At 43.4% G+C, this 14,505-nt stretch overlaps 1 protein-coding gene across 3 annotated transcripts in view; it reads right to left on the bottom strand.

The window, feature by feature from the left end:
- LOC140211503 (uncharacterized) overlaps positions 1–14,505 on the bottom strand; it is a 211,065-nt gene that overhangs the window by 173,293 nt on the left and 23,267 nt on the right. For all 3 annotated transcript variants that reach the window (XM_072281269.1, XM_072281270.1, XM_072281271.1), the window contains exons 3-5: positions 12,554–12,629; positions 7,463–7,867; positions 225–399 (exon numbers count right to left, since the gene is read on the bottom strand). In XM_072281269.1, the coding sequence (XP_072137370.1) occupies positions 225–399; positions 7,463–7,867; positions 12,554–12,623 (650 nt within the window). In that variant the 5' untranslated portion in view covers positions 12,624–12,629. The remainder of the gene's footprint in view (positions 1–224; positions 400–7,462; positions 7,868–12,553; positions 12,630–14,505) is intronic.

Below are 14,505 nucleotides of genomic sequence, written 5' to 3' on the forward strand. Positions count from 1 at the left end.
TTTCGGGTTAAAGCACGTTTGCTGGGGGTTGCTGGGCAACGCAGCTCAAAGGACCAAAAGGACCTATGTTTCTAAATAAAATTAATTTGGGTTACAGAAGCACAGTGTCCATGGGGGTTGATCATATCTAAACAGTAGCTTTGTCATCTCTAAAAAGGAAATATTAAATGCCTGAATTACGATTTTAAAAATTGCACAAAATTGATTTTGTGTTCACAGCTTACCTGACACTTTGATCAGAAAGCCAGCCGGCATCACATTGATCAAACCCATCTTCGTAAGCTGACTGAATCTGTTCAGGAGTTGCAATGGTGGCACTGTTGTCCTGGCATGCTCTCTTAGCCATTTCAAAGTTCAGAGAGTACCTGCTCAGGGCTGCCCGGTAGTGGAAGACAACACCTATGGGTGAAAGGACAGTAGTGAATAAATGCACCAAAGGAAGGGCACACTTGTTTATTTTATTCTCTTTGGAAGGTGAAGACTCATGCTAGGGTATAGAACATAGACATAAGACATAGGGACAGAATTAGGCCATTGAACCCATCGTGTCTGTTCTGCCACTTGGTCATGGCTGATTTCAATCCAATATCAATTAGCCAATCAGATTCACTCAAGAGATATTGGTTTCTTGGGCAAAATTCAGTGGAGACCCATTGTTCTGCATGTGGACGATCATTACATTTGAATACCTCTGCCTGTGGGCAAAAGCTGCTCGAAAATATCAGAAAGCCACATTTGTATTTTAGAGGTCCAAACGATCAATGCCAGAATGGAGGATGCTGTACTCGTTCCCTGCAAATTAGAAGCAGCTTGCTTTCATCATTAGAAAAGCAAGCTGTCAGCATATCATGGAAATCATGGACTTCGTCTAAACTTTTTGCTGCCTCATTAAAGCAGCCAGCAGAATCAAAGAACCCACACATTCCAGACATTCTCTCTTCCTCCCCTTCCCATTGGGCACAAGATGCAAAAGTCTGGATGCATAAACCACCAAAGGCAGCATTGATCCCACTGTTATAAGATAATTGAACAGTCCCCTAGTATAGGATAGACTCTTGACCTCACAATCTACCTTGTTATGAGCTTACATCTTATTGTCTACTTGAACAGCACTTACTGTAACACTTTACTCTGCACTTTGGAAAAACAACAGATTCTGTGGATGCTCAAAATTTTGAGTAACACACAAAATATAGTTCAACGGGTCAGGCAGCATCTATGGAGGGAAATGAATAGTCAACGTTTCAGGCCACAATAAATCTGATCTGATGAAAGGTCTTGGTGCAAAACATCAATTGTTCATTTCCCTCCATAGATGCTGTTTGACCTGCTGAGATCCTCCAGCATTTTGTGTGTGTTGCTTATTCTGCATTCTGTTATTTGTTTTTACCTTGTGCTAACTCAATGCATTGTTGTAATAAATGTATCTGTATGAAATGTATGCAAGACAAGTTTTTCACTGTACCTCATCATCATGTGCCGTGTCATATGACGTGGGCAATCATAGTGTTTGACCATGATTGTTTTTGACAATTTTTTCTATAGAAGTGGTTTGCCATTGCCTTCTTCTAGGCAGTGTCTTTACAAGACAGGTGACCCCAGCCATTATCAAATGCTTCAGGAACTCTCTGCCTGGCGTCAGTGGTCACATAACCAGGACTTATGATATGCACCAGCTGCTCATGCGACCATTCACCACCTGCTCCATGGCTTCACATGACCCTGACTGGGGGGTTAAGCAGGTGCTACACCTTGCCCACGGGCCCTGCCACCCAAGTACCTCAGTACATGTGACAATAATATCAACAGAGCTGGCAGCTACATATCTGACTTTCTGGCTTCTGCCCCCTTCCTTTCCAATCTTGAAAAAGGGTTCAGACTGAAGCATTGATTGTTCACTCCTCCCCACCCCCCACCATAGATGCAACCTGACTTGCAGAGTTCCTCCAGTAAGTATTTTGTTTGTGTTACTCAAGATTTCCAGCATCTGTGGTATCTCCAGAGGGTTGCCATATTGTTCTTGGATGAAGGATTACAATAGTCTGTAGCAGGTTATAAAGACAAAAACAATTGCCTGTTGCAGGACCAGAGTCAAGGAGACTCTGCCCACTGGGTGTGGTGAGATGGTTGATTTCAGCTTGTGCTGGAGTTTGGGAATTATAAATATCCTCAACACTGCTAGACCACAGAGCGTTGTGGACACAGCTCAGCACATCATGGAAAACAGCCTCCTTTCCATGGACTCTGTCTAAACTTCTCACTGCCTCAGTAAAGCAGCCAACAAAATCCACGTCCCCACTCTGCAAGACATTTCCTCACCCATCAGGCAAAAGAAATAAAAGCCTGAAACCACATTCCACCAGACTCAACAGGGTGGCGGGCTGATGATACATCTCTACCAAAGGAGGTGTAAGGCACTCTTTCCCTCTGCTAGCCTTTAGGTCACCCTTGGGCAAGGTGTAGCACCTGCTTAGTCCCCCGATCAGGGTCACACGAAGCCATGGGAACAGGTGGTAGATAGTAATACAAGCAGCTGGAATATCACAAGATCTGGAATGAATAGTCAATGTTTTGGGCCAAGACCCTTCAATAGATCGAGTCTTGGCCTGAAACATGACTGCTTATTCGTCTTCATAGATGCTGCCTGACCTCGAGTTCCTCCAGCATTTTGTGTGCATAGCTTATTCTGCTCAGTTATTGCTTTATCACTTACTATCTCAATAAACTGTTGAAATGAACTTATCTGTATGAACGGTATTCAAGGCATGTGACAATAATAAACCAACTTAACAATTTATCTTGAGCCATCAAAAAGTATCAATAGAGCTGACAGCCATTCCCAATGAAGGGTCTCGGCCCAAAACATCAACTGCTTATTCCCTTCCATATATACTGCCTGACCTGCTGAGTACCTATAACATGTTGTGTGTGTTAGCCATAAGCTGCCTGCTGAGGGGTCAGGGGCAGCTGCCTGTTGTATATGGTAAGATGGTTGGTTTTAGCTTTGTTCTGGAGCTTGGGAATTAAAATTAGTCTCAAAACTGCTGGACCCCAGAGAGGAAACTCCAGAGTGTCTCTCCAAGTCTCCAGCTGGAAAGTGCTGGTATGGCAACAAAAATGATTCTTACCACATTGTTGATGTCTGTTCAAGGACCCTACTGGCCTTCACCACCCTACGTTTTTAAAAAAGGAGTTTGGATGGGCGGGTGTAATGGGTGGTAACACTATGAAAGGGCAAGCACAGGGGTGGTAGAATTTGAGCACAAGATGCACAGATCATCTGACATTTACCATATGGAAACAAGCTAATGTGAATGAGTGGAAACACAGTAATAACTGTGAAGTACTGTTATGTTACCAGGCATTAAATCACTGTCAAACAGTGGATTTCGTAATGCACTCTGATTATTGCAAAGTATTCGGGATAACTGTGTAGAGTAAGGGCTGCTACAAAGGTTTTCTTTAGAACCAAGGGTTGTTTCAAACATATTTGAACAGTCTTATATATTGCATACCTCCTACTGTCACTATGTACATCTCAAAATCAACTGTTTGAATGAGATTTAATCCCTAGTAACACAACATTTCTTTTGAGAAAAAAAATGCTCTGTTGGCAGATTTTGGCAGCAATAGCCTCAAGTCGATGAAGACAGCTTGACATTCTTCTATCAGGTTCCTTCTCCGTCAGCCCTCTATCTTTTCCACCTATCGCCTCCCTGTTTCTCATTTTATTCCCCCTCCCACCTCCCAGCTTCTCAAGGAGTGAGGCAGACGTGAGTCTGAAGAAAAATTGATGTGTGTGTGTAATAAGAATGGCTTCACCCACCCATCACCTCCCTCTGGTTCCCACCTCCTTCCTTTCCTTCCATGGTTCACTATCTACTCCCATCAGAGTCCTTCTTCATCCCTTTCACCTATCCCCTCTCAGCTTTTCACTTCATCCTCCCTCCCCATCCACCCATCTTCCCCCTCACCTGGTATCACCTATCACCTGCCAGCTTGTACCCTTTCCACTCCCCCCACCTACTTATTCTGGCTTCTCTCCTTTCTTTTCCAGTTCCAATGAAGGACCTCAGCCAGAAACTTTGACTTTTTACTCCTCTCCATAGATGCCGTCCGACCTGCTGAGTTCCTCCAGCATTTTGTGTGTGTTGCTCTGGAATTCCAGTACTTGCAGAATCTCTTGGGTAAATGTTTAACATTCTGTTTATTTTCCGGCTCAGAAGGCAGTCTTGCACTGAGTAGAAGTTCATTACTAATTACTGAATACCAAGAAGGACTCTTTGCCACACAATTTACCTCGTTATGATCTTGCATTTTACCATTTATCTGCACTGCGCTGTATTGGTAGCATTTGTACTTATTCTGCATTGTTATAGTTTTACCTTAGTCAAACTCAAAGCACTGTGTAACGACTTGATCTGTACGAACAGAATGCAAGACACTGTATCTTGCTACATGTGACAATAACGAATTAACTCCGATGATGAACCAATTCCAAAACTGAAGCTGGTGACTGAAATATCCATAAACAGCACCCAATATAGCCTTGCAGATTCAGCATGGATTTAAACACGTCGAGCACATCTGCACCATCTGCCACAAGCAGGACTTCCCAGTGGTCAAACATGTTGATTCCAATTCCCATTTGATGTGTTGGTGCCAAGATGACACCATCCTCAGGGTGGAGGAGAAACGCCTTATATTCTGCTTGGGTTGCCTCCAACCTGATGGCATGAATATCGATTTCTCCTTCCAGTAAACAAATTCCAACTCCAACCCACCTCTTGCTCTGTACCCCCTCTCTGACTTTTTAATCTCTTCTCAACTACCTATTACTTCCGAGTCCCCTCATCCTTCCCTTTTTCGCATGGTCCTTTTCCACCAACCTCGCTTCACCTACCGCCTTCCAGCCAGCCTCCTTTTCTCTCCCCACCTTTTTATTCTGCATCTTCCCCCTTTCTTTGCAGTCCTGAGGAAGGATCTTGGCCCAAAACATCAACTATTCATTGATGTTGTCTGACCTGCTGAGTTCCCCCAGTATTTTGTGTGTGTTGCCCTGGATTTCCAGCATCTGCAGACTTTCTCATGTTTATGGATTTAAAGAGCTGGGTTTCATTCTAGATTTAAGACAATTCTCTGATGAATTGGGGTCTTGTGACAAAAGTTTGATATATTTTATAACAGAAGTTAAAGATAATGATGCAGTTACACACTCTCCACTATCATGCAGCTACCACCACAGGAAGTTATGTACAGTTTATGATGAGGTACCTGGTGTAGCGGGTCCCTGCCGCGGTGAATGAAATTAAAGCAAGCTGTAGATTCCAATAATTGTCAGAGGCAGCATTTTCACCAGTTTGTGCGGTCCATTGTTCTAACTCTTGAGGAATGAAGGACGTATCTTCGACAATATCTAGTGTAGTGGTTGGCATAACGCTATTGCAGCACCAATGACCTGGGTTCTACTCCCGCTGCTGTCTGTAAGGAGATTTTACATTCTCCCCGTAACTGCGTGGTTGCTTCCAGGTGCTCCAGCCGCTTCCCATGTTCCAAAGACTTACGGGTTAGTAGGTTAATTGGCCACATGGGTACGATTGGGTGTACGGGCTTGCAACTGTGCTGCATCTCTAAATAAGTAGTTAAATCTATTTACCGTGTCCAAACGCAGTGAAAAGTCCACATCCAGAAGCATATGCACTGCCTACTGTGTGCCTGAACAAGTTATGGAAGCACCACCTGAGCCAGTGACAAAGGACTCAAACAGGGGATTTCACCAGACTCTCCTCAGGAACTCGCCCAGAGGACCACAATCTTCTCATAGTTTGAGGCTTGCGTGCCTCAATGACCTAGAGAGCTATGTTGGTATCAGGGCTTTATGCTTTGGCTCTCGGTCCAAACTCAATCTTATTGTATGAGAGAATCATTTAACAGTCTGTATCAGTGGGATAGAAGCTGGTGCTACGTGCTTTCGGGTTTTTGTATCTTCTGCCCGATGGGAGAACGGAGAACAGAGAAGGTCCAGGGTGGGGTGGGATCTTTGGCTATGCTGGCTGCTTTGCTGAAGCAATGAAAAGTGTAGATGGAGTCTGGTGAGGTGACACTGGTGATGAGCTCAGCTACGTCCCCTCTCTCTGCAGTCGCTAACACCACAGTACTGCACCAAAGTGTCACCTCCATTTACAGGCTTACAATTTGGATTAAGCAGATGTGAGGTAACACTGGGACAAGTATTATCTTCTCCATCTAATTAAGGCCCAAAATTCTAAGTCTAAACTAGAGCAGCATTTAGGTCCATGTTGTACATTATTCTATGTGTATCATAATAGAGGTAACAGAAGAACTCCAATAAGGGTGATGCTGTTGGGCCACTCACTGGCCTTTAGAGTCTTGAAACACTACAGCACAGAAGCCCTTCAGCTCACCTCATCTATGCCGTACTATTATTCTGCTTAGTCCCATCGACCTGCAACAGGACCACAAACCCCTCCCATCCAAAATTTCTCCTAAATTTTGAAATTGAGCCCACATTGACCACTTCTGCTAGCAGCTCGTTCCACACTATCACATAGTCATAGTCATACTTTATTGATCCCGGGGGAAATTGGTTTTCGTTACAGTTGCACCATAAATAATTAAATAGTAATAAAACTATAAATAGTTAAATAGTAATATGTAAATTATGCCAGGAAATAAGTCCGGGACCAGCCTATTGGCTCAGGGTGTCTGATCCTCCAAGGGAGGAGTTGTAAAGTTTGATGGCCACAGGCAGGAATGACTTCCTGTGACGCTCTGTGTTGCATCTCGGTGGAATGAGTCTGGCTGAATGTACTCCTGTGCCCACCCAGTACATTATGTAGTGGATGGAAGACATTGTCCAAGATGGTATGCAACTTGGACAGCATCCTCTTTTCAGACACCACCGTCAGAGAGTCCACTTCCATCCCCACAACATCACTGGCCTTACGAATGAGTTTGTTGATGCTTTTGGTGTCTGCTACCCTCAGCCTTCTGCCCCAGCACACAACAGCAAACATGATCGCACTGGCCACCACAGACTCGTAGAACATCCTCAGCATCATCCGGCAAATGTTAAAGGACCTCAGTCTCCTCAGGAAATAGAGACAACTCTGACCCTCAGAGTGATGAAATTCCTCATGTTCCCCTTAAACATTTCACCTTTCACCCTTAATCCATTACCTCTAGTTCTAGTCTCACCCAACCTCAGCAGAAAAAGCCTGCTATATTTACCCTATCTATACCCCTCATAATTCTGTATACCTCTCTCAAATTTTCACTCATTCTCCTACGCTCCAGGGAATAAAAATCCAAATCTATTCAACCTTTCCCTATAAGTCAGGTCCTCAAGTCCCAGCAACATCCTTGTAAATTCTCTCCGCACTCCTTCAATCTTATTGATATCTTTCCTGTAGGTTTCAATATTACTCAACCAGTAACTTACCAATGACATCTAACGAGACAGTGTCCTGCTCATCCTCAATGCCGATCATCACCTCACAGCGGTAAAGCCCTCTGTCGCTGGCCCGTAGACGACAGATGGTCAACGTGGCATCACTCAGAACCGCAGGGTACTTGGGCACGGCCACCCGTCCGTCATAGTCAGCAGCAATTTTTATCACATCGTTATGCGCCACTAAAATTAAAGTTTCTTTCTTGATTTTACCATCTTTGCCCTCCTCTATTTTCGTCCACTTGATGCGTGGAGATTCCTGGAAGGAGTGGTTAGAGGGCGGGAATGTGGCCAGCATTGAATATTGGCAAGGAAGGGACACGAAACTGGCCAGGTTGCCTTTCACGTGGGAGCTCCTCTTAATCTTCATCTTCATCATCTTCTCGCTGTCATGTGCTGAGGACAAAGAAAGAGGCACGATCAAAACTTTCATACCAAGTTGACTTTCTAAGACCATAAACACTAGGAGATTCTGCAGTTGCTGGAAATCTGGAGCAACACACACAAAATGCAAAGTAAGGTAGTATCTAGAGAGGGGAACAAACAGTTAACTCTACAGGCCAAGACCCTTCACCAGGACTGGAAAGGACAACATAAGCAAGAATAAGATGGTAGGGAGGGAAGGGAATAGTACAAACTGGCAGGTGGCAGGTGACAGGTGAGGCCAGCTGAGCAAGAAAGTAAGTGGGTGGGGGAGGGGGGATACAGTGAGAAGCTGGGTGGAAAAGGTAAAGGGCTGAAGAAGGAATCTGACAGGAGAGGAGAGTGGACCATGGGAGAACGGCAAAGAGGAGGTGCTCTCCAGGTGAGGAGAAAGGGTGGAAGGGGAACCAGAGTGGTGAATTGAAAAAGAGAGAAGAGAAAATACTGGATGCTCATGTCATCAAGTTGAAGGCTACCCAGACAAGCCACCTGCCAGCACAGAAGCTAGGCTCATGCAAACAGCAAACAAAAAAACAACTGAGATGCAATTTTGCACTAATGTGTCTTGTGATGTTAAAATCTGAGTAAAGGTGTAAGTTTTAAAGTTAACATTTCATTATTTATTTTCTAATTCCTCTAAAGCTTGCTCCTCCTTACTTCTGTTATCCCCTCCAAACCTACAACCTTTTGACCAAACAGCATTTCACCAATTTAGGAGGCAAATTAGGCCATTCAGCCCATCATGGCTGATTTATTATCTCTCACAACTTCATGCCTTCTCCCTGTAACCTTTGTAGATATTACCAATGACTTGAATCCCATAGATTCACTACCCTCTGGCTAAAGAAACTCCCACCTCATCTCTGATCTGAATGAACGTTCTTCTATTCTGAGGCTGTGCCTTCTAGTCCTATACTCCTCCACCACCACCACCCTCCCCTCACAAAATAGAGAACATTGTCTCCATGTCCACTTTATCTGGGCTTTTCAATATTCAACAGGTTTCAATGAGATCCCCCCTCCCCCATTGTTCTAAACTGTAATGATTACAGGCCCAGAGCCATAAAACACTCCTCACACCTCCTTTTCATTCCTCCTTTGGCACCTCATCAGTACCAAAGCCCATTTGTGGAAACATTCCCAATTATAATAATTTTTAGTCCTCTGCTAATGATGGGACTAATAATTGGAGGAATTTGAGAACTTGGCCAGTTCTTTCAATCATTTCCATGGCTGCACTCATCTCAGTCAACCTCCCCACCCCTAGACTCTCCTCCAATCCCAGAAATTTTCCCAGTACAAAACGGCAACGTTTTAAAATTTTACCCAGGATGTACACAACTGGCAAAGTACGTTCACCTTGCCCTGGTTGCCTGAAAATACACAACAAGCTCTACTTCTAATCACAAATTAAATATCTCCACTCCAGCCCCAAGCCTTAAACTATTATAATTGCTATGCATCTAATGTGACCAAATAACCTGTTGGTAGATATTATTGAAATGTTATCATGATTTTATTTAAAGCCACCCAAGGAGGGTTTAATGAGGCCCGGATTTATAGACTTAATCAGCTCCATACTTTTTTCAATTTGCATGGGCTATTGGTCCACAGAGATTTGTTCATTTTTGTTTTAATACAGACCTCGTTCTGTTGTTCAATTGTTCTGTGTATTATGGACACATTTCTGAAGGATATTTTTGATTTTATTTCACTGTATTTTCCATGAGTAATATTGAGTAGGTCTGATAGAACATAGAACAGTACAGCACAGGAACAGGCCCTTTGGCCTACAAAGTTGTGCTGAACCAGCTAAAAACTAAATCAAAAAAACCTCAAAAATGAATCCCTCCTACCTACACAATTTCCTTATCCCTCTATCTTCCTCATATTCATGTACCTATCTAAACATCTCTTAAAGGTCCCTACACCAGACCGTGCAAGCCAGGCATCCACCACTCTGAGTCAAAAATCTTACCCCTCATATCGCTTTGAAACCCTCAACATCAATGCATTCCTTCTGCTATAAGATATTTCTACCCTGGAAACAGATACTCCCTGTCTATGCTCTGCCACTTATAATCGTGTAACCCTCTCATGTCTTATTTGTTTCTCACCCTCTGCATGCCACCTTGGCTGAACAGAGGAGTACTTCTAGTAATAAACTAAGACAACTGTGCTCCTCCAAAGAGTGCTATATGAGGTCATTCTTACCGTTAGACATTAGGCTCTATAATGAATCAGCCTATAGCTAGGGAAGTGATGACCCCAGACATCCCACCTCTCCCGGAAGTTCCGGGAGTCTCCCGCATATTAATAGTGGCTCCCTGATGCCCGCAAATTATATACAATGTCCCGGAAATTAATTTTTTTGAGAGTGAACGTGAGAGAACGCGCGAGAAAAAGCGAGAGAGCGAGCGCAAGAGCAAGAAAGCAAGCGCGAGTGAGAGCGACCACGAGAGAGAGCGAGAGCAACAGCGAGAAAGCGAGAAACCAAGTGCGAGAAAGCAAGCGCTGGTGGTTGTTCCACATTCCAGCATCTGCCATCTCTGCATCACCAGGATTCTAACTACTGATGGTCTGGTGGTAAAGTTATCATTAAAGGGGCAAATAATAAGTCTGAAGCAATAAGGAGGTGAAAAAGACAGAAACTAAAAAATGCTGGAGTATCGCACATCTTATTTGTCCATAAAGATGACAATGACCAGTGTGCGATTCTGCTCCATGTAGTCTTCAATATCAACCTGAAGAAATTCAACATCACATCTAAAAACTGGTGCAAGTTTCAAAATTATTTAATGTCATTTCCAGTACACAAGTGTAAAGGAGAACAAAATAATTGTGCCTCCAGATCTGATGCTGCACAAAAAAAAGAGAACACAATAATAATAATAACACATTGAATCTAAAAACATAAGATAGCTTAAATACAAACAACAGGAATTCTGCAGATGCTGGAAATTCAAGCAACACACATCAAAGTTGCTGGTGAACGCAGCAGGCCAGGCAGCATCTGTAGGAAGAGGTGCAGTCGACGTCTCAGGTCAAGACCCTTCGTCAGGACTAACTGAAGGAAGAGTGAGTAAGGGATTTGAAAGTTGGAGGGGGAGGGGGAGATCCAAAATGATAGGAGAAGACAGGAGGGGGAGGGATAGAGCCAAGAGCTGGACAGGTGATAGGCAAAAAGGGATACGAGAGGATCATGGGACAGGAGGTCCGGGAAGAAAGACGGTGGGGGGGGGGGACCCAGAGGATGGGCAAGATAGCTTATATACATAGTTTTCAAGTGTCTTTTTTGGGTTAACACATATAGCAAATAACTTCAGCCACCAATCTTCAGATCTGAATATGGACTGTAGATTAAATCTAAACTGCAGTTCTGAACAATGGGTTCCTAAGAACCGTGAACCACAGCTAATTGGAAGACCAGACAATGCTGATTTAAATTCGATATTTGGGTGTCTGTAGAGTGGGTGTAAAGAGAGAAGTTTGAAGTTTGTGTGTAGTTCAAAGAAAGCATTGTAAAAATGGAATTGTCCTGAATTGTCCTTTGATCTTTAGCATATAAAATGTCATGTGGAGCTGGGTCAAGCAGACCTCATCCTCTAAAAGGGTGTCAATATGATGCCTAATGTGTCTCATTTTGTCAAATAAAGATACAGCTTCATATCTACCTGCACTTCTCTCTGGTGACTTCTTTCACATGACCACACATAAAACTCCACCTAGCATCCAAAAGTGACGCTAGGCACTGGAGCACTCAATAGATGCACCTGAGGAAATCTGTTCAAGAGGGAGCCGTGCTACATGAGAGAAACTTCTGCTGTGCCACTGAAAACAGTGGTAGCTGTGAAAGGAGAGACCGAACAACCAAAAGAGCCAAACCACTCACCACAGCCAGCACTTACTCTTGCCCACACTGTGCCAGAGTATGTAGATCCTGGATTGGCCTCTACGGTCACCAGAGGACCCAACGATTGACAACCCTTTAGGAAAGTACCATAGAATCTGTCCCAAATTGTCCCAAAGAATCAGCAACCTAAAGTTCCAAATCACGTGCATTCATATTGAGGGGGTAAATTTAAAGAAGATGTGCAGGGAAAGTTTTTTTTGAAAAGGTACAGGAAGTGGTAGATGCCTGAAAGAGGTTGCCAGGGAGGAATCATGGATGGAGATAATATTCGTTTGTTCTGTGCCATGTTGTATGGCATGGGTGATCATGGTCTTTCCATGACCATGATTGTTCTTGGCAAATTTTCCTATGCAGTGGTTTGCCATTGCTGCCTTCTGGACAATGTCTTTACAAGACGGGTGACCACAGCCATCATCAATACCCTTCGGAGGTTGGCTGCCTGGTGTCAGTGGTCGCATAACCTGGACTTGAGACACGCACCAGTTGCGCATACGACCATGGCTTCTTGTGACTTTGACTGGGGCCCTAAGCAGATGCGGAGGAAAGATGCACCTTTGGTACAGATGCAAGTCCACCCTGCCACCCAAAGGAGATAACACAGTGACAATGAGTCTAATAGAAAGGCACCTGAATACGCAGGCAGGGGAAGGACACAGAATAGATGTAGTTTCATTCGGCCAGTAGAGGCACTGTGGGCTGAAGGGCCTTCACTGCGCTTACTGCTCTGTGCTCTAATGTAGACTTACCTGAGTGTACCAATGATGCGAGCATCAACGTGGAGCATAGCCACGGGATATGTATTAAATGTAATATCATCTTGACCTAAAGAGAAAGAAGAAGAGATTGTCCATCAGAATACAACAGAGTCTCCTGTAAAGTACAGCCAAAGCAACAGAAAAGTGTTGATAATTATTTGATTTTAAAGATCATGCAAATGAATGTATTACTCGTTTACTAGGATGAAAGAGCTGTGGGGAGTGAGAACTCGTTAACTATGGTAAGCTTGATACTAATATATCACCGAAGGCATGCAGCTGAACTGTAATACGGAAGATAAATTAGCATCTTATAGAAATAAGAAACAGCTGAATGCACTTAAATTGCATTTTACTAAAATTAACAATAATCAGTTCTTTCTCTTGTGTGGGCCAACGCAGGAGGTATAGTCCTGCTGCCCACTAACCTCGTCTATTGGCTTGTACGCGTAAGTTAATTGGCCTAAAGGCAGTTCCTGTCTGTCAACGAAACACAAAATTGAGCAACACTAATGTCAGAATTGAGATAAAAATATAAAGGGCACCAACAGTAGATTATTTTAATTTGCAAATATTTATTCAATCACTTAAAGAATCTTGAAGAATAATTGCATTAAAATATGCTTCATTGTTCAGCAACATGTGCATATTCCAAATGAAATAAAAATTGGTTGGGTTGAGTTGTTCTTCAACCTTAATGATTCACACGCAAACGTTTTGTCACCATATGAGAAGACATCATCAGTGTGCTGTCCGAATGCTTGGCTTTTATATATTTATCAATCAGTTGATTGGTCATCATTACAAGATTTCCTCCCTACATCATGATTAAGTTTCCGAAATGATGGTAGGTATATACCATCAGAGGACACAGCACAATTAACAGCAAACTCATGATGTCTCCTCGTATGATGACGAAACATTTGCAAGTAAAATTACCAAGATCAGAGAACAACTCAACCATCAGCCTCCCAAGCTACACGTTTTCCAAATGCTTTTCCGAAGTAAGAATTGTAGAAGGTGACTGAACACTTCAGTGTCAGGCTCACCAGTCATACAGTTCCCAACACATCTGTCACATACAAAACCTCTAATATAAATATTCCTTGTATTTTGTACAAATACCTCCACTTTTCATTTCCAGTCTCAAGCAGTATAACTAGAGAATGCGCCCGGAGTTCTACCAACTAAAATTTTCCTTGACTGAAGTGCATAGAAAACCTAAGAGTTTAAAGTCATAGAACACTACTGCACAGAAACAGGCCCTTCAGCCCATCTAGTGCGTGAACTGTAATTCTACCTCATCCCAATGACACACACCGGAACTAGGACTCTCCATCTCCCTCCTATCCATGTACTTATGCTTCCTTCTCTTAAATTGAACCTGTGTCCACCACTCCCACCACCCTCTGAGTGAAAAAGTTCCCCTTCTGATTCCCCTTAATTTTTTTTTATATTTTGAGATACAGCCCTTCCAAACCATCGAGCCCTGTCATCCAACAACCTTTGATTTACCCTTGCCTAATCGTGGGACAATTTACAATGACCAATTATCCTACCACCCAGTAGGTCTTTGGACCGCTGGAGGACACCAGAGCACCCAGAGGAGACCCATACGGTCACAGGACAAACGTACAAACTCCTTACAGGCAGCGGTGGGAATTGAACTCAGGTCACTGGCACTGTAAAGCGTTGTGCTAACTACTACGCTACTGTGACACCTTTCCCCATTAACCAGTTAGAAAATATTATCTGCAGCTCTATAAACCACAGGACATCTAGAGGATTGGGTGGATTTTGGAAATAACTACAGCATACACTGTGAATGATAGGAGTAACTTTTTGATGGAAATCAAACATGCGTCCCAGCGAATATCCTGGTATCTACTGCATCGTGTATCTGCTGTACTGTAGAAACGATTCTGTCTGGCTGCATCACCATC

Source organism: Mobula birostris, chromosome 17, assembly GCF_030028105.1.
Source record: "Mobula birostris isolate sMobBir1 chromosome 17, sMobBir1.hap1, whole genome shotgun sequence".
Lineage (NCBI taxonomy): Eukaryota > Metazoa > Chordata > Chondrichthyes > Myliobatiformes > Myliobatidae > Mobula > Mobula birostris.